Source organism: Equus asinus, chromosome 7 (assembly GCF_041296235.1).
Source record: "Equus asinus isolate D_3611 breed Donkey chromosome 7, EquAss-T2T_v2, whole genome shotgun sequence".
Taxonomy (NCBI): domain Eukaryota; kingdom Metazoa; phylum Chordata; class Mammalia; order Perissodactyla; family Equidae; genus Equus; species Equus asinus.
Genome location: NC_091796.1, coordinates 21,127,506 through 21,153,351, shown reverse-complemented (window position 1 = coordinate 21,153,351; position 25,846 = coordinate 21,127,506). Strand labels below are relative to the sequence as shown.

At 38.6% G+C, this 25,846-nt stretch overlaps 1 protein-coding gene across 50 annotated transcripts in view; it reads right to left on the bottom strand.

The window, feature by feature from the left end:
• Window positions 1-25,846, bottom strand: part of TCF4 (transcription factor 4) — a 343,772-nt gene that overhangs the window by 47,879 nt on the left and 270,047 nt on the right. For all 50 annotated transcript variants that reach the window (XM_070513021.1, XM_014846921.3, XM_070513001.1 and 47 more), the window contains one exon: window positions 2,340-2,445. In XM_070513021.1, the coding sequence (XP_070369122.1) occupies window positions 2,340-2,445 (106 nt within the window). The remainder of the gene's footprint in view (window positions 1-2,339; window positions 2,446-25,846) is intronic.

The following is a 25,846-nucleotide window of genomic DNA, read 5'->3' as shown; positions in this document are numbered from 1 at the left end:
GATTTCTTTAGAACTATGTCAGCAAACTCATGTCTGTGATTTTGACAACTTAAGAATTTTAACTAGAAGATGGAAATTAAAGTTAAAAAATAAGAAGTCACGCAGTAGTGAGTTTAAAATATGCTCCTGACCGTCTCTGAATACCTTTCACCTAAACTGCATGCTTCTTCCAGACCTAAATTCTCAGGGCACCACACACCCCTCAAGGAAGAAAGTCGGTGTGAAATGGGATCATGGTGTGCTGTTTCTGTGATCACAAAGGGAAAACACGGGACTCTCAAAAAGTGATTATTCCATATACTGTAGATTTAGCCCTGAGACTGTGGAAGTTTAAACGTCATCTTAAATTCAAAAACGAAGTTCAAGACCACTAAGATTTCAGATAGATGGCATACATGACAAATAAATTGAGACTATATATCATTGAATAACAGTCTCCTGAAACACTCCGACAACGTGATGCACTATATGGAAATACATTTAGGATTTGTTAACACAGAACACTCTACTCAATGCAGACTTATAAAAATACATATTTTACATAAATTATGCTTTTCACAGTAAATTAATATTTATCACATCCCATGATCTTGGCATAATGTTGTTTTGAAAGAATAGAATTAGATGTGTGCAAATTATTTGTGCTCATCATAAATGTCAACTCAAAATTTTTTTCTTTGCTTTTTGGGTATTCATGTGCAGAAAAACAAATCTGTTCCCCACATTTTGCATGGTCTGCTATGGGGAAGAGACTATTGTTTTAATCCACCTGATCTCCCTGGCCGTGTGCACAATTTAAGCAGGCCACCTTCCTGTAGGCAGATTGAAGAAATCTATCCTGTCAATTTTCTCAATCAGCTCTGAGTGACGAACCCTTGAGTTGACAATCTCTATAAGCACCAGTAACACAGTTTCTCTGCCTGGTCACAAAGCAGGGAAAGCTGATGCCAGAGACTGGCTGCTGTTTATAGGTGAAGGGGAGAAGACTTTCATCATGGTACAGAATGCACTCAAGTGACATACTCTGCTGCGTCCCTGTGAGAGTTACACCTAGGACAGGTCACAGAGATAAAGGATCCCTGTGAACACGAGCTCCATGACGTGTGGAACAAATACTCTCTGTTCCTAAGGGACCCATTCGATTCAATTTTATAGATTTTCCATGGAATTTCACATGTGAACTAACAACCTAAAAGAGCTAACACTCTGAAGGGAAAGAAAATAAATCCCTTTTAATCAGAATGATTTTGAGTGTGTCCACTGTAATCTAAGCAAGACACCAGGCTGCTCCCCTGGCATTCACTGGCGCAAGGACACTCCCCCTCCCTGGCATGGCCCTTCCTAGAGGAGCATGAAGAAGGAAATCCCATGGCATTTTGCCAAGGCACACTCAGGCAAGGTTTTACACCAAGGCAAAAAGAGTTAAGTTCCACATACAGGGGTTCTTGGTAAATTCTATATCTAAATTTCACAGTATTAACTTGGTACAAGATCATCACATTTTGACTATAAGTGGCAGTAAGTATCAGTGATGGAGCTGCATCCTCCGGACAGTCTATTCTTACAAGCAGCTGCTGTCATTTCAACTATCCCAGTCTTTATCAAGCAGCAGAAAGGAGCTGTGCTACTAGTGGCAGGACTACAAGCTCATGGGTCACACATCCAAGTGCATTTAATTAAACAGACTGGACAACTAAAAGAACAAATACACTTTATCCACCAAGAAGCTGTAATTTTCTACATTTGGTCAGGAAAAAAGCTGGGTCTTTTACCCTAAATCAGTTAGCATGTTGGGATACAGCTTCTGCTGTGTAATGAAATGATATTCCAGTCTTCAGGTGGGTCACTTCATCTTAAACGGGCCTCTTGTTCATACCTATAAATTAATTAGTTGCTGAAAATTTTATATAGGGTTACACATAAGGAAAATTTATTCCCAGTTGGCTAAATCCAGGGACGCTCAAAATACACATTGAACCAAAGCACACTTCTAAACATACATACAAGTTCTTCTTCGGGATGGTGAAGATGATACTGAAAATGATCAGTCTTGGAAGACCATCCCCGAAGAAGCATCAGCTCTCAGTGAAGCAGACCAGTCCAACCTGAACTCACTATTGCTCAAGGGCCTTCAATTTTAAAAAAAGTAAAGTTTTAATCAATTAATTTACTTTTAATTAATTTGGTTCCTAAGAAGAGCACGACCTCCGATATTTTACACCGGCCTAGAGTTCCATTTCTCGGGTATCAATTCAGCAGCCTTTTGCCCCGTATATGATATGGAAAGACCCAGGAAGACTCTGTCCAGGGGATTTCCCCTAGAAGAGGCAGCATCTTACCTTGCATGAAGAAGGAGCTAGGGAAAGTGCTGGCTGCTGGTTTCGAGGAAGGGTAGCCTGGCGAGTCCCTATTGTAGTCGGCAGTGCTTGCTGAAGGAGCATAAACCTGAGGGAGAAGAGCCAATTTAGTTTGCCTGCTGCATTGACCAAGCATCTCAAGGTCGATTACTTTACAAGAAGCAGGTACCAAATGCTAAATTTCAACCATGTCCATTCTAAATCTGAATAAAACCTAGAAACACTGTCCCTTTCAGAATACAGAAAAACAAGTCCCAAGAAACTCCTGAGTCTAGTTGTGTGAATAATATTTTCGAATCACAGGCAAGAATATTGCAAACTATGTCCAGTTGTAAATATAGTATATAATACCCACAGGGTTGCCCTGGGAGTCCAAGCATCTTTTTTTTTTTCCAAACATAGATGGCCCAGGAGCACGTGAAAGGTAAAAACAGGAAGACATGCATCAAACTTCTCCCTTCTATTCTACCTTTCAATTAAAATTTTCACTTTTGAGAGAGAGAGAGACAAAGAGAAAAATGAATGCACTATCCAGACCACAGAAAGTGACAAATATATCTTGGAATATTAAATTCCCATAGTGTCAGTTTTTTGCAGAGATGCATGGAAAAGTCCATTAAAAGTCTGGATCTACATAGACCACCAACAATCAGTGTGTGCATATGAAGGGGGGGAACCTTCATTTATAGTTCTTATTATATTTGTGTGTGTACTAAACTTAAAAAGTGTGCCAAAATCCTAATTTACTTACATTTGTTTACTAATACTCATGAGACTTGGGGAACTGGTTCTTTATAAAAATAGCCTGTTTATTTTCTTGTTTATGTTTCCTTTAAAGAAGACAGCATACTAGAAAAACATAAATTCATAAGGTATAGTTTAACTTTAATTGGTTTCCCCCTTTGGCTTTTCTGCTGAATATAATTTTTTTAAATCCCCATTTTCTTTTGCTCCAAAAGTTTCTCTCTCCAGATGGTCGGAGAGACTGAAACACTGTCATCCTCTTGATGAAAATGGATACCTTCCTGCCTCCATTTTGAAGCAGGCAGCAGCTCACAAAATTGGCAGTGAGCCTACAGTGATATTCACAGGTCACAGGAAAAGAAAGAGAAATTCACCAATAAAAAGGCGACTGCAGGGTTACCAAAAAATAACTCACCCTCCCTTTTTTTTTTTTTACAGTGCACAGTGAATAAACACCCTAAGAAAAATTACATAATTGCTCTCAGAACACCATGAATCACAAACTAAACATTAATACAAGGTTTAGGATTTCACAAAGGATAGGTCCACAGAGACAGATGTGGGAAAATATGCATACACATACATACATCAAATAAAGGCTACATATGCCCCACGATGCCCTTGAAAATTGGGAAGTCCTGGAGATTGAACAAAACAAAAACAAACCACAAAATCAACACACACGTTAGAAAACAAGGATTTTTCCTAAGTCATAGAGGGACATCAGCCCTATATTTCATGGGCTATCTTATTTTTTAATTTTATTTTTAAATTGTCTTCACATTTTAAATGTAGGAACAGCTATTGACTTCCATTTCCACAGGACTTACAATAAGGGAAAATTTTTTTCAAGTATCTTTAAGAGACAAAGAATAAAACTTAGGCTAGGAATTCCAAAACAAATCAATACCCTAAGTTCTGTCAGGCAAAACCCAGTACTTTTTTGAGAAGTACACAACTAACAGTTTGGGGAATAGTACTAAATGTATTTAGAGAAGGTATCGAGACTAGGCTAAAAAGATGAAACAAAACATTACCTTCCAGGAAAAGGGGAAATTGAAAAATTAGATCATCTCATTCTAATGACAGAATGAGTACGTCTATAATATATCTAGAGGCTATTGGCCTGACAGCTATTTGGCCTGTCAGTATTAACACAAGCTAAGTATACTATGTATTACTCTCAAATTCCAGAAATCAATATATTTACCATAAAACTGAAAATAAACTCTGACCCAAATTATTAAATCACCTTATATTTTAAAACAATTAAAACCAATTCTTTTTAGGATAATCCATAGTTTTATTTTAATTACATAGTCTAGTATATTATCCTCAAACATGAATATTATTATGTCAACAGCATTTAATGGGACCTAACGAGGTTCAACTTTTTTCCCGATTTGGGTAGAATTATTTGATATTTCTTTAGGGAGATAAGGACAAATCATTGGTAAGTTTGCTCATGTATAAGCAAGCTACTTTAACTATGAATTATGATCAAGCTCAATCTGAGGGTAAGATCATTAACCTTAAATTAATAAATACTGCCTGCATGAAAAAGAATATCTATGGGGTTATAAAGTTTTTAGGACATATTTTACTACACAGTTTCTATTTTCTGGTATTGTAGCCAAACGAAAACTCTTTAGATAAGATGAAAGTCTTTGTTAACAAGAAATGGACCATCGTTTACAGCTTTTTTTAAAAAGGCAATTTCTGTATATTTTATAAATTTTCTTTATATCACAATTTATGGATCAGGTACTATATTATTCCCTTTCCATTTATATACTTCATCTTTCTTACTTCAAAAGTTATTTTTAAGGTAAGCACTATATATTTCTTTATATAAACAAACATTGCATAGAACTATTGAACTTTTTAAAGTAGAAGGAATCAAAGAATTTATTTAGTTCAACCCCCCACACTTTAATTATAAGAAAATTCAATAATAGAATGGTCAAAGCAACTGCTTAAGAAATGCAACTTAGTCAAGATACACAACTATCAATTGCTCTTTATATGCCACTATTTAATGGTTACTTTCTTTAAAAATGGTGGTAAAGGTATAAGACAATATTTATGAAAACAGAGTGGTCGTGATGTTCATGCTTCGGTTTATCCTTAATGTTTTAATCTTTAATAACCTGGATGGAACTGCTTCATGATTTTTACTTCAGTCAACAATTTTGCCAATTTCCCAACCAAAAGACTTCAAAGTATGGGTTTCAGTAAAGTATTTAATAGAGAAACTAAATAATAAAAGCTCACATCCATTTAATTTTAATTACTACTATTCCAGGTAAATAGATGACTTACACATTTGTTAAATAAGATACTGTTTTATTTAACAGAACAATAACAAACATCCCAGATATCTTCAAATAGCTGGAATCATTTTTAACAACTAACACCAGAAAGTTGGTCCGAGAAAAACATGAAATAAAAATCCCAAACTGTAGCTCAATGTATTGAAGAGACCCCACCAATGAAACATGAGAAAAGTCCAAAGGGAAACAAAAATCTCCACTTAGTTTTTCTCTGATATGGTGGCTTAGATCAAGGTGACTTTTGGCATTCTGATTCCTCCCACAGGAGTAACTAAGGAAGGGTGAAATTTTTGTTGCAAAACTGGAAATGGGAAAACTTGACCAAAGCTCACAGGCTCCAGCTCTTTTAGTGAATATTTGTTGAATAAAAGTTTCATGGAGAACCAGTAGGAAAGCATCGTTAACATTCAAAATTAGCACCATTCTCTCTTTCTCTTACGATCCTGAATTTAAAACATACAAAATCAGGCATATAGAAATTCTGAGTTTAACAAAGCTCTCCAGGTAACACTAAACCCTGAACTGACACAAATAAAAAAATGATTTCATTTTACATATTTAATTTTTGCTGTAACTTGAGAAGTATTACTCCTGTACATTTGTGGTTCCATCCAATGTCCTGACTATCCTTTGTGAGTCATCAAAGGAGCAACAAAATGACACGTTCTTTCAAATAGAACATACTAGAAAAGAAGAAAACCAAGCAAACACACGCACCAACAAACAAAAGGAAGGCAGTAGCATGCATAACCTACCTTCTCCCTTTGATGTTCTCATTTTTATCTGTCTTGGCATATCAGTTTCCATTTATGGAGATTTAAAAAATAACAATGATTACATTTGTTTAGGGCCTCTTGTGGAACAGTTTTTGTGCTAGGAGCTCCATATACATTATTTCTAACCTTCATAATGGTCATACAAAATGGATATTATTAACAGTTCCTATTTCACAGGGCTAATGTATCGTAGAGAGGTCAAACATATTGGCCAAAACTGGCCCGCGTCTAACTGACAGTTCTACTATTTATTAGCTAGGTAATCTTGGACCTATTACTTTTACCTCTCTGGTCTTCAGATTCCTACCTGTAAAATGGGAATTTCAGTACCTGTTATGCAAAGTTCTTCTGTGAATTAAATGGTATAATGTGTAAGGCAACTAGAATGATCCCTGACACATACTGGGTAAACAAAAACCACCAGACAATAGTGTTACTATTGTGCTATTGCTTTTATTATCTGGACAAATGTGACTCAGGAAAGCTGAACGACCTTTCCACATTAAAAGTTTATCAAGTAGGAAAAGAAGGATTTGAGCCAGTCATCACAGTCTATGTTCTTTCCATTAAAAAACCATTCCTAGCTCTTAACAGGCAAAAAAGAAAGGAAAAGGTATTTTAACTAGCAACATGAGGCTAAACTATGGCCATAGGTTATAGAAATATTCTTGTGAGGTCTCATAATTACCTTTTAAGAAAATAAAATGTAATAAGCCATGTTTAGAGTGAAACCAACATATGCTAATATTACTTGCTTCCTGAAGTGAGAAGCTGAACTCTGAGGGGTTAAAGAGAAGTGGGTCCAGATCATGTATCAAGAAGTGTGTAACTGAGCGGGGTTGGGTGACAGCCACGGTAGACCTTTAACATTCCTTAACATTCTTACCCCTTAGTGATGCTGCAAGTACCATCTGAACATAAAATTTCCAAAGAGAATCAGTTCAGAATAACTGAGACATTGTAACTGAGACATTCAGACCCGTAAAGAGAGTTGCTGTATGCTCCAAGATGAGTAGAAAGGAGCAAAGCGGAATTATGCCTCAGACGCCCAAGTTCTGGCCAGGCTCACTTAGTTGCTCAGACCTTGGGGGATTTCACAAATATTCTAAACTGTGACAGTGGTGCCATTGATGTTCACAGACCTAGGCAAATACTTTGATGCTGAGAAGCATCTAATGGGGAAAAATACTGGTAGGCAATCACCTCACACTTAGGCAACTGGGCTGGACCCTCAACTCTCACGGTATTGTTTGAAGGACACGATCGCAGCAAGAGAAGAGAATGGCTCAGGGGCATTGATACCTCCACATTCAGAAGAGTTAAAAGGGACACTGTAATTGTTCTATGTGACCAAGTTAAAGGGATACTGCTAGCTCATCTAGAAAGCAAAGGGATGATGTTCTTAGAAGAGACAGCCTCCAGAGTACAGAAATAGATTTGGCAGGATAGTAGAAATTGCCCAGCTCTGGAGCCAGACCAACGGGGTTCAAATTCTAGCTCTCACAATTAGTTGTGAGGGTATAACAAAGCAATTTATCTCTCAGAGTCTCAGTTTCCTCATTTGTCAAATGGGACTATTCTTGTGAGAATGAGAGATGACATATGTCAAGCATAATTCCTAATCTGTTGTAGGCGCTCAACAAATAGTATTGTTATTTATATCTTATTGTAAGTGCTACTTATTGCTTATAGTTATTTTTAACATATCCAGAATATCTGTTCAATGTGGTAGCCATTAGTAATATGTGGTTATTTGAATTAAGCTTAATTAAAATGAAACAAAGTTAAATATTGAGTCCCTCAGTCATATTAGCCACATTTCAAGTGCTCAGTAGCCACATGTGGTCGCTGGCTACCATACTGGACATCATCGACATAGAGCTTTCCCACAATGGAAGAAAGTTCTATTGGAAGTGCTGGTCTAGAGTTACACTTGTCCATGAAGAGTCCTATGGGGCCATGTGTGTCACCCTCTGTTAGAGCTGCTATCTGTATAACACTAGCTCATTTAAGACTTCTTGTTCCCTTTAGGCTGCAAAAAGCAAGAACTCTTCTGGTGGACTACTGGGAGAGGCAAATTCTAGGCATCCTTGGTACCTCGCACACACAACTGGTGTTTAATAAATGTTGATGTTATCGAATGGCAGGACACTTAGGTTTTAGTTTTACTTATTATTTTCAGAGTCCCTTGTCCTATTACATATTTCTTAAAGTCTTTTTTTACACCCATCTGCCAAAATTCCTGCAAATTATACCAAGTGGAACACTGGGGAAAAGTATCTGTGATCTAGGTTTCTGGATGTGTGTAGGTAAGAAACTCTTAAACTGCAGTTTTGTCCTTGGTCCCTCGTGTCTTTGGCAAAGGAATTATAGTTAGACAAGGTGTGACCACTCTTTTTAGACAATAACAGTTGAACGGATTTTCACCTTTTCTGATGATCCGTTTTCACGTCATTGGTAACTGGGTCCCTCTCTTCTACTCTATCTTCATTTTTATTACTTTTTCTTTTTTAATCTTTTTATATCACTTCTTTACAGATGTTCCTCCCCTTCTCATGCTACTTCTCTACTTGTTGCCTTGTCCTCCCTCTTGCCATCATATTTTTGAAGCTCAAATAATCAACCTCATTTTACAAATGAGTAAAAGGAGTAGGTTAAAGGACTTACCCTGGGGCTCCTGACTTCTCATCCAGCCCTCTTGGCATTCCTTCTAAAGTCGTCTTTAACTTTATAACTTAAATATTCTAATGGGCAGTAAAATGGCACAAAAGCTTAATAAACAGATTCAAGTAACAGAGTTGAGTGAGTTATTATAAGGTTTAAAGGCAGTTAATAATGCTCAAGGGCATATAACAGTAAGGCAGTAAACAATTCAAGTGTGCAAAAAAAACAAAAATAAAAGCAAACTACAGGAATAAAAATCATTCATCTGCTATATTCTCAGTATGTATTATCAAGTCAAGGAATATTTGCTAATGGAAGGAGACCCTACTTCATTTCCCAGTGATGGTTAAAGGGCAATTTGCATTATTATCACATAAATAGGAAATCTGTTTAGAGATAACACATAAATGTTGCAGTACATTGACAAATAGATGGATGTTTAATTATAAATGGAAAAATTTCAGAGGTGTAAGCTGTGGAAATTGTGAAGTTTTTATTTCCCTCGAAAGTACTTGAAGCTTTTAGAGGAATTAACCCAATAGTTCTAAGTGCCCTAAAATAACTCCCAGTAAGAAGAGTTTTACTCCTCAAACTGTCTTTATTGGTAATCTGAGAAAAAAATTACAATTATCTAAACATGCGTAAAATGTAACATTCATGTATATGATACTCATATTTTATTCCACTAACAAGCAATGACCTGTCTTTACCATATCGCATCACAAAAATATATGAAAAAGAATATGTATATGATCCCCCTAAAAGAAACTGCTTGAATATGTAATATATTTAGAACATAAGTCGCTTTGAGCACACATCCAAACACCCCATCACAAATATCACATATAATTTTTCCATCCTTCTAAATACCAGCCGAGTTTTGATGATCTGTTCATGAGTAAATTAAATCTGAAGCTAAGTCCTATAAATGAATTACAGCCAAGAATTTTATCCTTCTCAGCCACCAAATTTCCCTTTTCAGTGTTAAGATGTAGTAAAATTGTAAGAATCTTAATTCCCTTCTTTGTATTTTTATCAATCAAATTCTGTAAGTGAAAGATATCAAAAAGACCCAAAAGAAAGCAACAGGAAGGAGAAGCAGGGACCTGAGTGGTTCACAATGGATCAGGCGTTGCATAAGCATGCAGGGATGGGCAGACTGCAGGCAATGCATTTCTCTACCAGCGCACCCAGCCTGCAACAAGCTCAGTGAAACAGTAAAAACGAGAGCTGGACCCATTACGAAGTGTGTGTCTCCTGTTTGCCACCCACCCCAGGAACTACAAAAAACCTGGCATTCTTTATGGGCAGGCAGCTCTGCCTTGTTCTTTCTTGCCTTCAAATAAAAAGGCAAGGACATGCTTATGGTTTTCTTCCCTATTTGGCTAGTGATTTTTCAAATCTCTAAATCAAATTTCAAGCTCTAAAAAAAAAAGAATCTGTGTGGCCTTTGACATGTATATAAGTTTACAAAGAAGAAAAAAAACTCTGCTTCAATTTAAAAAAAACTAAGAATCACTATTAATTGTATAATAGTATCATTTAAATCTACATAGTGTCCTGTTATTTTAGAAGTATTTTCAATGTGTTATAATTGCAAACCTGAGGCAGAGAAACTGCCAGGAAAGGTATGATTGGGCTCACTCTGCTATGATATGGATATATCACAGATATTAAATCATACATATGAGGGGCCAGCCCAGTGGTGCAGGGGTTAAGTTGGTGTGCTCCGCTTCGGGGGCCTGAGGTTTGCTGGTTCAGATCCTGCGTGCAGACCTACACACTGCTTATCAAGCCATGCTGTGGCAGGCGTCCCACACAGAACTAGAAGGACTTACAACCAGGATAAAAAACTATGTACTGCGGCTTTGGGGAGGAAAAACAAGAGGAAGACTGACAACAGATGTTAGCTCAGGGCCAATCTTCCTCACACACACACACACAAATCATACATATGATATCTAGATATAGATAGAGAATGTTTGAGATTTTTAAGCTGTTTTCACATATTATTCTACAACCATCTCAGTGATGTATGCAGGGAGTTGCCAATTAGAAACAAAGAAAAGAAGTAATTTATTATGAGATCATAGCTTAACACTCTCCAGAACTGGAAAAGGACCTGGTCCCTCCCAATGCCTGCCAGCCCCAAGCTCTTGTCACAGTTGGCATGACAAAATGATGACAATGATAAAAATAGCTAACACTTTACTTATGATATGCCAGACACTACTCCAGCAAAAAAATTATACATATACTCATTTTGTCTTTACACTAACCCTACTGTTTTATAGATAAGGAATCTGAGGCATAGAGAGGTTAAGTAACTTGCTCAAAGTCACAAAGCCAGTTAAGTGGCAAACTGGGATTGAAATCATGTAGTCTTCTTTCAGAGTTTGAGCTTTAATCACTCATCTGCAACATTAACTTAATAACTATGGATTCTCTCCATGATACACATGGCCTCCTACCACAACCCAGCTTAGGAGAATCCTGGATCCCATATATTTCCTGGCCATTTAGCAGCCCAGGGCCTGAAAATGCTGTTTTGCCCAAAGAGAAAAACACAAGATGATCTCAGAGGGGAGCACAAAGGAGGTTCTTGTGTGCTGCTAAAAGAAGGACTATTCATCTGTCTTCAGCCACGAAGTTGAGCAAAGAAGCAACAGGTATTAAGACTCCTGTTTAATGGTACTAAAGACAGAAAGAGGTTAAGTAATCTGCTGAGAATTACACTGGGGTTTAGTGGTGAAACCAGACCCAGGACTAAATACCAGGACACTAAACTGATAAAAAGCACCATATTATTACTTAAAGCTCTCAAGTGAAGTGTGAATATAGTCCCGTCTATATACTAGCCTCTGGCTCCAAATACTTCTTTTTATTTTTACACCTGCATGTCGCTTGCTCTTGGCACTAACTGAGCAGAGCTGTATGTTTGCTATTACTTTCAATGTGGTATATCACAGGAGTGCCCACTGCCAACACTATGAGTACCTTGGCCCTCGCTGAGAAAGACTTAAACTGATCAAGTTACACCTGGCTAAAGATCTCTTGAAACACTTAATGCATAAAATTTGGTCCAGGTGAAACCTGACTTCTTCCTGGTAACAGTCCTTATGTTCCTTATTCACATGGGAATTGGCTTCATCACCAGGCTCAGGATTGACACACATAAAAGTTTGGATGTTAAGGGCATCACAACTCTTTGATACGTTCTAAACCACTAAGTTGTTTCCAAGCTTTTATTTATGGAATGCTCATCAGAACTTAGAGGTAATGTTAAGAAGAATGCTACATTACTTTGATTAATTATCATTATTTCTAGTTATCTTAAATCTTAAGCAGATGTAACTAAATTATTTCTACCTCTATCTACAGCTATCACATCAAATTCATGATTGTCAATTTTTTCTAATGGGTCATCTACCAACTCAACCCTGTTTTTTCCTCTTAGGGAACCAATTATTTGCTTTTCTTAGAAGACAACTACAGTTTCATTAGGAGGTGTTGGAACATCAAAATAGTGTTGGTTATATCTGCCAATAAATAGCTTTGTGACCTCTGAAGGTATTATTTCATCACTTAAGTGAGGGCAGCATGTCTTCCAAATGAAAACAAATTCTATGATTCTATAATAACAGAGAAATTAATTTTAGGTTTGTTCCAATGCTGATTATTGTTGTTTCTTCTATACCCTATTGAATGCTAAGAAGGTCTGCTGAAGACAGTCAACTGCAGAAACAATAAGGTTAAAAAAGGAATTAAGAAAAAAATGTGCAGGTGTACTGTGTGTGTGTGTGTGTGTGTGTGTGTGTGTGTGTGTATTAACGGAAACAGAAGAGGCTCAAGTGGTTACTAAGTGCATACATGCATGAACGAATAAATATATCACACACAAGAAACACATCAAACTAAGAATAACATCATAACACAGAGAAAGATGAACATTCATTGGTTCTGCAAAGACAAGATTTTCATGCATTTCACCTCTTGATGTGTTTTAGGGCTGAGCTTTCTTCAGAAGGTGGACACAATTACCTATAATGGTCCATATTTCAGGGGTCTAAGAATACCTTTCCCCACCCTCTTCCCTTTGAACTCAAGTCCATAGCTTGATACCTGAAGCCTAGAGCTGACATCCTTCACTGCATGTTAACAGGTGTGTCTTTTAAAAAGGGATCTAAGCTCAAAGAAGTTTGGGCACCATTGAGGTACACAAATTAATTTCATCGCTGCAGACCTTAGTCAATGTACTTTACTGCGAGGGGTGAAACCTACGTCCTGGAAGAAATTTCATGGACACAAAACCACTTTTCAACATATCTCCAATGATCCCCCATCCTGGGAAATACTGCTACAGTCTGTTAGCCGTTACTGCACTTTGATGCGATGAGGCGTCAGATCTTTTCCCAAGAATTAACTTTTAAGAATGAGAGGAAAATGGAGAAAGGATGAGAGTACAAAGAGGGCTCTACAAGAAAGGAAAGCAGCACCAAAGAAAAATGATGATTACTTTATAGTTTGACCTTGTGCAACCCTAAACGTGCCATTCTTACTCCTTCAATCCCAAGTGTCTTTAGTGCTTGTTTGTACATAATGATAACAGATAGCCAGAGTCATCATTCCTAAATACACATATTCCTTCCCAGGAAGCAAGAGGGATTAGGAAGAAAGTTGTGCTGGACAAAAGCAGAAAGACACTCTCAAGAGCAGAGACCCATGAAATGATAGCGAGACCAAGATCTTAAGAGATATTGAATAGACAAGAGGAATACTCAAAGAAACAATTCACAAAATGGGATATGTCCTACTCTATATACCTTCTTTGACCTTGAACTTAATTGTATAAAAGGAAATTTGGTAAAATTCTATGATTAATCATTATAAAAAGTTTGTATCTTCACAGTATTTTAAATTACAAAGACTTTCTGCATCCACTACCTTATTTAATAATCACTTTGCAATGGATGGCCTATCCAAGCGATCAACCATCTCCCCCATCTTATACACTAGGAAAGAGAGGCCAGGACAGGGTAAGTGCCTTCCCTTCCCAGTAGTCACATGACCCCATGAGGACAGGAGTGGGGCTACATCCTAGGTCTTTTCTCTCCAATCCCAGGTCAGAATTATTAGCACTTGATTAGAATATCCTTCCGAATCACCTACAATCCAAGAAATCTGGAGATCAAATATTCATATTAGTAAATGAGATCTACTAATGAATGCTAAGCAGAGTTATAGATGAACTCTGTGCTGTGCTTTGAAGCATCAAGCTTAACTCTGGGGGCTTCAAACAGATGCCTTCATCTTCTGCTTACCAACACAATTGTTAGGAACAGTGAGTTTCCAATCTGGCAAAGTTGTGAACAGGAATCACTGCCATGGTACACTGTAAAATGATTACTGCATCCTTCCTTTCACAAAGCTGAAACAAGTACGAATTATCTTTTTTCTGTCAAAACATATGGCCCTAACGGCTTTCAACTAAAAACAAAAGCATAAAATAATCACCAAATGTATGATTCTGTGGCACAGACTGAAATGAAAAAAAAAAAAAAAGTATGCCACTTGTCAACAACTACGTCCAATCAGCCACCTCGCCATGACCCATTGAAACACCTGCCCCTCCCCCACGCCCAGGGCAAACTTTCAGGTAAAATTGGTCAAGAATATCACTGATTTAACCCATAGAGCAGAGCTTCTAGTTAGCACATGGCTAGTGCTTTAGTACATTAAATAAATAAATAAACAAACAAAAAAAGTAAGAAATAAAATAAAATAAGGAAGCCAGAATTTTCATCAGGAGCTAGTTGAGAGAGTTCAGATGTGTAACAAGCAACTAGAAAATGTATGAAAAGGGGAGTAGAATTTTGTACAAAATGCTTATGCAAAAAACAATGTAAGGGGAATTATCCCATTAGAAGACGGTTATTCAAAGAAAACTTCTTAAAGGAGGTGAGGAATTAATAAAGCGCAATAATATTCTTGAAATGGGACTGGACAACAGAAGAACAAGTAACCAAAATAAACAGTTCATATCTTCAGGAACATTTAAAACGCAACTAAGTTAACTTTTCAAATATTTAAATTTCAGACATTTCTTTCATTTGATCTAATTTTTCTTAATTTTAAAGATATATAGTTTAACGATCTGCTACTGGCTACCTCGAATATTCTTCTGGAATAAGAAGGGTATAAATAAAAACAACAGTCATTTCTTTAACAATAAAAATTACAGTAAGAATGCACCTTTGATTTCTTTCCAAGAAATAAAATCTTTGATAACTAAGTTACTTGGTTCAATCAGTTTGAATCGTCAGAACAGAAATGTAAAATCCAGATGACTGCTTAATATTAAGATAAGGGAAGCAGTTTAAAATTCTCAGTGTTGATGAAATTAACGAGAAAATGTTTTTACACGAAGAGGAACACAGCAGTTTTACATAATAAAAGGCTCAGAATTTCTTTTTTCTTCCTTGATAAATTCGTATCTAGTGAGAACTTAAGAGGAATATACAGAAAGGTTAAAAAGAAGCAAGGGATGTTTCCGTTTCCTCCTCTTCCTGATGGAGACACAGCCATCAAATATATAGTTCTTTGCTTACATAAATAGGACACATCAGGTCCTCTGTCTAGAACTTTCTAATCTCTAGATAGAGAGTGTGTATAACGTGTGTGTGTGTGTGTGTGTGTGTGTGTGCACGCGCATGCTTGTGTATATGATAAAATTAAAGGTTTATAAAACACAGCAGGAGGGGGACAGGAAGAAACTGCTTGATGGGTATGCGGTTTCCTTTAGGGGTGATGAAAATGTTTTGGACCTAAACAGATTTGGTGGTTGCTCAACAATTTGAATGCACCAAATACCACTGAATTGTTCACTCTAAAATGGTTAATTTTATGTTATGTAAATTTCACCTCAATTAAAACAAAACGAAACAAAACACTGTAGCAGACTCATAACTTATGTGTTGTCCTTCATAAATATTAGCAAGGGCCCATCTGTAGGGAGATCGTATTCCAGTAGTAGAGAGGACCAACAATGGGCCATATTTCTTAAGCAGTAAGCCTTGTCGTCAGTTGCTAGATGGAAAATTCAGGTAAATAATGTAGCCCTTATTAGAAGAGGCTGCCCTTTCACTGAAGCAAAAACTGCTCTCTCACCAAAGTCACCCACGACCCCTTTGTTAGCAAATTCACTGCTTTTCACTTACCAAGGAAGGAAACTTGTGATTCTCCCTCACTGCTAAGATGTCTTAAGTGAGCTAATCAGCTATAGATAATGGGCCCTAACGTGCTCTAAGGAGCAGGAAACCATCTTTTGAGTTTTGATTCTATCATTAATTAATTGACCACAGGTAGGTCATTTATCCTCTCTCTCAATCTTACGATATTTGTTTGGGAAATATAGCTCATAACATCTGCCGCTACATGCAGATGTGGTACAAATAAACAAGATCATGCACTGTGAAAACACCTTGAAAAAGTATGGACATCAAAGTATCTAACTTGTATGGCATGTTCTGCACCCTAACGATGCCTAAAATATTTTCCGGAGTGATGAGTCTGTATCCTTTAACGGAAAACTTCGTGATGTGTGGACCACCTATTCAGCGCTGTCTTCTAACACGTACAAATAGGAATGAGTGCTAGCGGTGTTAATATATTATTGACAGGATTATCAACCAAAAGACTTTCAGGAAAGAATGAGCTCAGTAAGTTTTAATCACATATATTTCATCTTCTAAACTTTCCCAGCATTTTACTCTAGAAAGTTGTAACTTTTATCAGGTATGCAGGTCTTATCTCCCGTAAAATACTATGGGCTCCTTAGGGGCAGAAAGTATGACAGAGCACTTTCAATACAATGGCTTGCCCACAGCACGGGCCCAATAAATACTTACTAAACAGACAAAGGAAACAGCCCAAGTAAAAGAGGACCAATTCTTTCCTTCACTTACAAAGTTTACACAGTAGATTTTTAGTGTTGAAGTGCCTTACAGAAGTATACAGCAGGTATCTTTGTTGAGAAAAACTGTCCTCTGAAGCCTCACGAATGGCTTCTTTAAAGTATTCTACTTGAGGGTGAACCTCTGGCCTCACACCAGGAAGAAGATGTCATATGGAGACAACACAGAAGTGAAAGATACCATATTGCAATTCCACAGATGTCCAGTATTGGATGTGTAAAATTTCTCAAGGAACTCATCCATGTAGAATTTACGAGTATCTCTAACTTGCTATATTTGTGATATCTGTTCCTTAGTTTCTGTGTCCAGATTTTAAAAATAAAGATTGCCTGAAACTACAACAAACAGAGTCGGACTATGACTGTAATTTTCCAAAAAAGATTGAGAAACAAACAGAAATCACAGGCAGGTTAAGACCACACATCGCCTTTGATGGTGTTTTTTACTATTTTGATTTGATGGGAACTAAAAAACAAACTGGACTGTGATAAGGAGGCATAACACAGAATGCACTCAAGCTGCGCTCACCACTTAAAAAACTCCCCCTTTTCATCTGCCATCTAATTCCTCCTATTCTTTCATGGATCTGTTCAGGTTCCACTTCATCTGATTGGTCTGTATGGCTCATTTTGCCCTTTGCATGTCTTCTAGATGTGTTGCCGTCTTCTGTTTTATATTTATGGTCTATTTTCTCAAATATGCTCCAATCCCCTGGGGGGGTGTGTTTCATTCTTTCTCTCACCCTCTCTGTCTGGTAGATAAGATGCTTGACACTCATTTTCCAGTGAGGAGGATGATGACGATGATGGAAAAGCATCTTGCCATGCCCTGTCTCCACTTCTTTACCTTCCTTCCACACCCACTATTCCAATGAAACTGCTCAAGAGCCCCTGGATGCTGCAGCCAAATGTTACTTTTATCTCTCAGCAACATCTGACACTGTTGACTATTTCCTCCATCTAGGCAGATCTGCTTTCCTTGGCTTCTGTGACTATGTTTTCCTGGTGTTCCTCCTATCCCCATGGACTTTTAAATTCAATTACCTCTTGGGCATACTCATTTGAAGGGCTCCTCATTACATTCACGATAAAATCTAAACTCCTTATAACAGAGCTCACAAGGCACTTTATGATGTGGCCACTGTTTATCTTTTCAGTCCCATCTCTTACTATTATCCTTTTGCACCATGAGCTCTAGCCATCCTGAACTACTTTCGGATAACGGTATATACCATTCTCTCCCTTGATCCAGTTATTACTCTTGCATTTTGCCTGCTTAATTCCCATTCATTCTTGGATCTCACTTCCTCCAGGCCAAATGCGGGATAGGTGCCCTTCCTGTGTCTACCTATAGCAGCTTGTACTCCCCCATCAATGTGTTATCAGATTAAATGCAGCTGTCAGTTTACTTGTCTTTCTCATGTCTGTCTTGTTCAGAGCTATATTCTAGCACCTGACTCATAGTGGTCATTCAAGCTTCTTACCACTACTTCAATGAAGGAGTTAGGAAAAGTACATTAAAATGAGTTTTCAAACAACCAAAATAATTCTTCCCTAAATAGGAAAGATGAAATCTACCACCTCTCCATAACTTCAAAGTGATCATCTCAGGTGACAGTGCTGTTCAAAGATTGAACAGATATAGGATGCCGTCCAAGTGCATGTCAATAACTTACCTTCAGTGGGAGGAGCCTGAAGCTCTGGCTGTTTTAGTTTCCTAAATTCCCCTGTGTTCTGCTCCTGGACTTAAAGCCAGATGCTGAGGAACAAGATATCAAGGAGAAAGGATATGAGGGCTCTCAGGACTTTGCCATTGTCCCAGGACTTAGAATCCCAAATGTTAGCTCTCTTCAGTGCAATGTGGGAAAGGAAAGCAAACTTCCACTGCCTACAAGCCCACAGAGCGCAGCAGTGAAATGGAGCAGGAACTCTTACATCATGATCTGAGCTTGGCGTATGGCAGGGCTCCCACCGTAATGCCATGAGAGGGTACTGCTCATCTTCATGAGGTTTTCACCTTTGGTGGTTTATCGCTTTGTTAATGGGCTGCATCAACTTCAGGCCAGTTTCTTAATAATGACGCTTTTCTCCTGTTACATGCAAGTCACACCAAACATGGCTGTACCACTATGACTGTTCCAAAGGTGAAATGACCTGTGGTATTTTCTAAAATAGTCTGACGTGAACCAACTGGGTGAGAAGATGCTAAGATTTGCATTTCCTTGAAATGTGATGCTATTTTTTGAGCTTCTAATAGAAAAAATTTAAACTGCAAGTAATTAAGTGTGAGGGAACACACAAAGGTGGCTCGTATTTAGGCACATGGTAAACTGATTTGCCATTGAACCGGGAGGTTAATCTCAGGAGTTGGTAAGCCAAGCCATGCTTTGTGTTTGCTCAATGTCTCAGACTATTTTTCAAATGTCATGGGCTCAGCAAAACCCAAAACACATTTTCTCAGCACTTCTCTCTCTTTTTCAACCCATATGAATTTCGAGAGAAGTTTAATTCATGTGTTTCTGATTTATTTACATGCAAGTCATCAGAATGTTGTTTTGTACGAACTATTTGATGTCCAGGAAGGCTGGTGAGCCTTTCCTTTGAGGTTTTTTTTTTCCTTAGGATCAGGAAGCTATGATTTGCAAATAATAAAAAGAAAAAAACCTCATCAGAACCCCCAATATTTTTTCCTCCAAGGTTCAAATCTTGTGCAAAAGGTAGATGGTGTGAAGTCTGAGTACAACTCTAAAGTTGGCAGACTGTGTATTTTCCTGCTCCTAACTGACATTGCCCTTCTCGATGGTCCTAATGTCTTCCTTGTGGACATAAAAGTGCATATTTGCAATGTATGAACAAGAACAGACCCTAAAGAGAGGTGATCAGCTTCAAAGATAAGTGAATGCATTCTGCAACACGGTATCTGGGGCAGGGGGTTGTGCGGGGTTGGGGGGGGTGGTCTTCAGCATCTAGAGAAAGGAAAGTAGTTATCATCTTTCCAGAAGAGTCCTGAGAAAATGAGCACAATTTTTCATCCCACTAGGGATTTCATAGGCATCCTCGTTCCTCAATTTATGAAAGTAACTCTGATTCAGGTGTGATCTGATAGTGATTTGTACACCCTAAAAAAATAATAACAATTTTATAAATATTTCTCCATATGTGAGTAACTACAAACTAAAGAAAAGAACACAAGTAATTTTTCGGACTTCCAAGGACCAAGTTAATTCGAGGATCTCTATATTCAGACTTTTGACAAAACAGGTTTCCTTTTCCTTTCATAAGGATTAAGCCCATATATTAAGCATCTGCAGGAGAGCTTTTCATCGTTTAGCATCATTGGCGTCTACATAAATTCAATCATTTTAAAAGATACTAGAGAATGTAATAATATTTTAGAAGACTGAATCAGATTTTACTAGCAGTGAATTTTTTTAAAAAAAGAAATTGTGTATAAAAAAAGGTTGCCTTCTCTGCAAACTTTCCTAAATTTCAGTCCAAAAACCAAATTAATGCTGGGCAAGAAGCATAGAGCTGGTATCTAACACTATCTCCTGCTTCTGTCGTGTGTCTTGAAAATATAAACCCACATTTCCCATCAGATCCTTTGTCCTCTGTTGGGTGCACAGATTAGGAATGTTGGTTAATCTGACGGGGATGGAAAGATTCCTCCCTACGCCACCTTTCAAAATTGAGATATCTCTCGTCCCTAAAACTCTTTTCCATTTTCCCATTTCAAAATCTGAGTGGTGTTAGGGCTGAGAAGATTCAAAAAGTCTTCTCAAATCAAATATCTCTCCAGCACAGCTGCTGGTAAGTGACCCAAAACATGTTCTAAGACAGGCTCACAGCTCAGACACCACATTTGGGTTTGAGTCTCCAATACTATATTTTTCAAGAAAGCAATATATATTTTTTAAATCACCAAATCAGACTTCTCAGTGCATCACTCTTTGAAAGCAGCTAATATGGCATGAGGAGCAAGTTGAAACGTTAAGTCTTAAGCTGTCAAACTGCATGATGATTTGAGGTTATAATATATGTCCGTTAAATATCAGTCAAATAACTAAATAGCCACTATTAAAATATGTGACTAGAGCTAATCAATTAATCACTAGTTGCTATGAATTCCAACACAGCTCAGAGGATAAAATTTTATTAACTTGTAGGAAGATTACCAAATAGCAAAATATAATCATTATCAAGACTGCATATAAAAAAACACATGATCATTTAGCAAACCAATCTATATATTTTAAGGAGAAAGCTTGGGCAAAGAAAAAGTATCCTTAGGCAAATATCTCAAGACATAGTCAATAACCATTGTAAACACATGGTCAGTTTTCTCTACAGAGTCTATCATCCAGATATCTCCCTGCTTTTAGTTTTTACTACCTTTTGATAAAGATCAGCTCTAATGTAGAAATACATATGAAGAAGTGTGCAAAGTACTATGATTAGGTTTCAATAGCTGGCCTTCAGAACTAATAATTCATGTCGCATTTTAAAAACTTTTTGAGGGGACATGTTTTTGGCTTTTGGTCCTGGTTTGTTGGTTTTCAGTTTAAAAGAAGGAAGCTGTAGAAACATTCACTCATGAGATACCACATTATCTTTTTAAACCACATACATTTCTAATTGTGAGTAATACTCTGAAACGCTAGAGCTGAAGTAAAAAACTCACAGCCTCATGGGCTACCCATCTGTAGAACAGATTACAAGACATGTGAATTTGAGAGCATTATAGAAAAATGTTACTTGGAAAGGAAACATTTTCATGGGTAGCATTAAAAGTGTCTATAATGTTCTTTTCCCCTCTTCGCCTCTCTGTTCCCCAATACTACACCATCCCTTGGCAAACTCGCAGATGCAATCCTGCTGCGCAGCAGTAATGAGGAGCCTCTCTCTGGGTACCCCCCACCGTCACAAATTTAGAAAGAGAGAAGTCACTGTGTATGGGAGTGATGGGTCCCCAACAACTCCTTTCCAAAGGAAAACGCTCATACAGACGTACCCACTCAAACTTGCTCTTCCATTTTATCGCCTGAGACGTACAAGAAGATAGAACCTTTAAGAATTCCTGCCCCTATGCAGCATATGCTCAAAGAAATCAAAGAGATGTCCTGGATGAAACACACACACACACACACATACACACTAATCTCTATCGCCGCCATTTTTCAGCGTCATTTCAATGTTTAACAACCTGAACTAATAGCCATTTTAAAACGCGTCCCGAGCTTCTGGGGGGAACCCACTCCCCGCCACCCACTTGTTTTTTAACTTTACCATAATTCTGATCATCCTGATGGACTGACCTGCTCCGGGATTTTAACAGAAGGGTGGACAATTTTTTTCTGTTTGTTTTAATTGAAGGTCTTTAATGTGGGCCACATGTTTCTGGCGGTGATTTGGAAGTCCAGAGGAGGCAGGGGCAGGGAATGCAAAGTGGTAGGGAGTTGGGGAGGGGGTAGGGAGGGGAAAGTGGGGAGGGGTTGGATGATGAAAAGACCAGTTCCACAAGCGAAGCACATTAGCAACCCGGAGTGGAAAGGGCCGGAAGGAAAACCCACCCACCTCACCCCTGCGTTCATTCTATCAACCTGCAATTGCTGCAATCAAAACCATATGTCGGTTCTTCCAGATCTTTCTCACAGGACAAACATGCAAAGGGCCTCAGGCCTGGCGTTGCCATCAAATGGTAATTGAGACCATATGAGCCACAAAATAGAAAAGCACATGCAAACAGCAACCTCTCTCACTGCACCCCCACCTTCCAAACCCCTTCTCGGCCCCTTGAGAGGGATGAAATTGCAGGTCTTGCCGGGCTGCTAAGTGCACTGGGCACCATGAAAAACAAGTGTATGCGGCTTCAGTAACCACCTGTAAATCAGAGAGAAAGGAGTGTCCACTCGCCAAGAGCTAGTCTCAGAGAACAGGCGAAGGTGAAGGGTCACTCCGGGTTAATACAAGGTCATCGATCACGGGGAAAAATGAGCACAGGTGTGAAGCAGATCACAGCCTGCGAGCAGGGAATGACCTCCCCGTCCCAGAGCACATCCGGCCTGGAGAAAGCTCATTCCCGCTAAGCCACATCTGTCTTCCTCTCTTCCTGCAAGGGAGAGAGTGGGAAAGTGGAAACCACTCCCCAATTACAAGGCAATTAGAAGAAAAGGGACTCCAACCCCATATCTGCCGCTCTCCTTTCCTGAAGCTCTTTTGGCATCCTATTGTCATAGAAGGAGAAAAAAAATCACGAAAACCTGCTGAGTTGGAGGTCCTCGCAATTGCTGGTTGAATGAAATACAGTAGGTAAAATGCGTCTGTAATTTCCACCGACACTGACAGAACTACAAGTAGCACAGGGCTCTCGCCTCTGCATGTATATATTTTCTTATTAACTCGATCGGGCAGAAATTTGCAGAGATTTGTTTGGATTCAGAAGTCACAACAGAATGTCAGTTTTACAAACCCAGACTCGTTCTGTGGTGAAATGTACGGCTCTGGACCCCACCATTCACCGCACACAGCTATTTGTTCCAATTCTTGTAGCAGCCGCTTCTGAACAAACAACTCACTTATTCTAAACACACGAAATGGGTCTAATTTTTCTTCCTTCTGCCTATCCCATTATATGCGGTATTTTAGTCTTATAGATCTTATGAAGCTTAAATATTTTCCAGATGGGGCTAGGGAGTACAGAACCCTGTAAACACTCTAAGTTATAAAAAGGACTAACTAAATACTTAAAGCAGAAGAGGAAGATGATATAACATATTTCTTTTGCGAGCAGTAACCCTGTGAGCTAACACCAAAAACTGTACAAAGGGGGACAGATACCAACTCTCGTTTTCTTCCCCCAAATTCTCCAGGACTGGCTGATTCATCTTCATTTAGGTCGTATCTATTTATATCTTTCCTAATTAAAACGCTTCCCGAAAAAGATGATTTAAGCTCAATTTACAAGTCAATACATCTCAATGGCAAGAAAGAAAACCATGGTTGTAATCTGATGATAAATTCCATTGTCCCAGAGGGAAAATAAATAAGGCCTATCAAAACTCCACCCGTTTGCCCAGATTCTCAGCAGTCTTCTCTTCCTAAAAGTGTGGCCACAAAAGCCCTGAACAAAGTGGCATTTTCCAAGGACCCTCAGACTAGAGGCAATCGAGGAGCATTCATAATGACACTCAGCATCGATCCAAGAGAAAAGGAAGTGAATAAACGAAGGGAGTAAAGAAACAAGGGCAGCAAGTTAAAATGAAAGTTCTGGTGGATGGCAGGGGAAGAAAGAGGGAGGGCAAAGCAAATGGGCAGCAGAGAAGCCAAAACAGCACAGCAGAGCTCAGAAGGTGTCAAATCCGGCAGGCCCGGGATAACCACTCTGGGGAGACTCTGACCTTACCTCTGCTTTCCCTTCGTGGTCCAGTCAACATAACCCTGTATCTGAGCATCTGCATTGTTTAAATTTCATCCTGTGGTGTTGTTTGCTGATTGGTCAGACATGGCTGACAGCATCAGAAGTGCAATCTGACAGACAAGGAGCAAGCAGGACCACAGCACAGAATTCATAATAGGAGGGAGAGAGGGAACTTCATGCTGGATATATGAAACTCAGACCCGCAGATGTCTGCTGCAAGGCCTGGGGCTCGCCTAGGGGTGGGAGGGCCTAGGATGAGACTGGGAGGAGGGCATGGAGAAGGGGAGGTGGAACAAGCCCAGCCACCCAAATGACCACGCATGAGGCTTCCCCCAGGATGGAGCTGCATCTGGACCATGTTTAGCAGCTTCCTTCTTGCCACTCCCAGTTCCTGTTACCTCTGGGGATCAGAGGAGGCTTCTCTCCCTGAACGCCTGCTTTAGAAGAAAAGGGGTGGTGTTTCCGGTTGGAGATACTGCAGTTGTCCTTTCATTTATTTATTTTTCAAAATTTGTGACATTTTCCAGAGGATACAGAAGCTATTAAGGAGAGGCTAGTTGACAAAAGCATCCCATGCAGATTTTTGTGTGGAGAGGGATGACCTCCCATTTAACAGAATCCTTTAACTATTCGAGAGCAGTAAAGCAAAAAGGGAGAGGAAAAGACCAAGGCTGTGGTGTTTGGAAATGGTGAGGGAAATTGCTGGAGAAACAGCAGAAAAGAGAGAAAAGAAAGAGATGAGCTTGGAAACGGGAAAGGAGAGAGAAACCAGCACTACTGAGTTACAGGATACATCTTCATTCGGACCCAAGTGTCTATTTTTTTCCAGGCCATCAGGAGCCACTGAAAGCAACAGGGGCTGGCCACAGATCAGCCTCTACTCTCCCTATCTTGCTTCCAGTACACACACACACACACACACACACACACACACACACACACACAGCCCTGAACCACACAGTCTACTGGACAGGAGGTGCAAGTGAATTTACCTGCTATAAACGTAGGATCACTTTCCCTCCTGAAAATTTATACGCAGGGTTTTCACCTCCAATTAAGGATCAATTTGAACACTTGCCTTCATGCCCCCATCACCCAGAATCATGCCTGCACCACTCTGGGAAAAAATTAGTAGTATTTTAAAATTCAACCAGAACTTCCCAATGCTCAGCAAAGAACATTACTCACAAATTTCCTCTTCCCCAGCATTATTTGTTAGCAAAACTTGGGGGAAATTATCATGCTTTCCATAATAACTACAGAAGAAGAAAAGATATAAGGTAAAGTGGGGATAACAGAGCAATAATAATAATAATAAAAGATGGATAAAAGAGGCATGAAATCAGGGGTGAAATAAGGGCCTGAGAGATTAAAACTAACCAGTTAAATGGACAGAAAAAGAATAAGATGCTTTGGCTGAGAGGAAGAAAAAGGTTAACACAACATGGAAATCGAGATGTAATAAAAATTAATCCTTGAAAAACATCAGCCTTGATCTAACATCCATTTGGAATAGTAAAATGGCAGAACAGGGTAAAATAAATCCATCTGGCTTATGATTAAATAAAAATTCCACCATGATC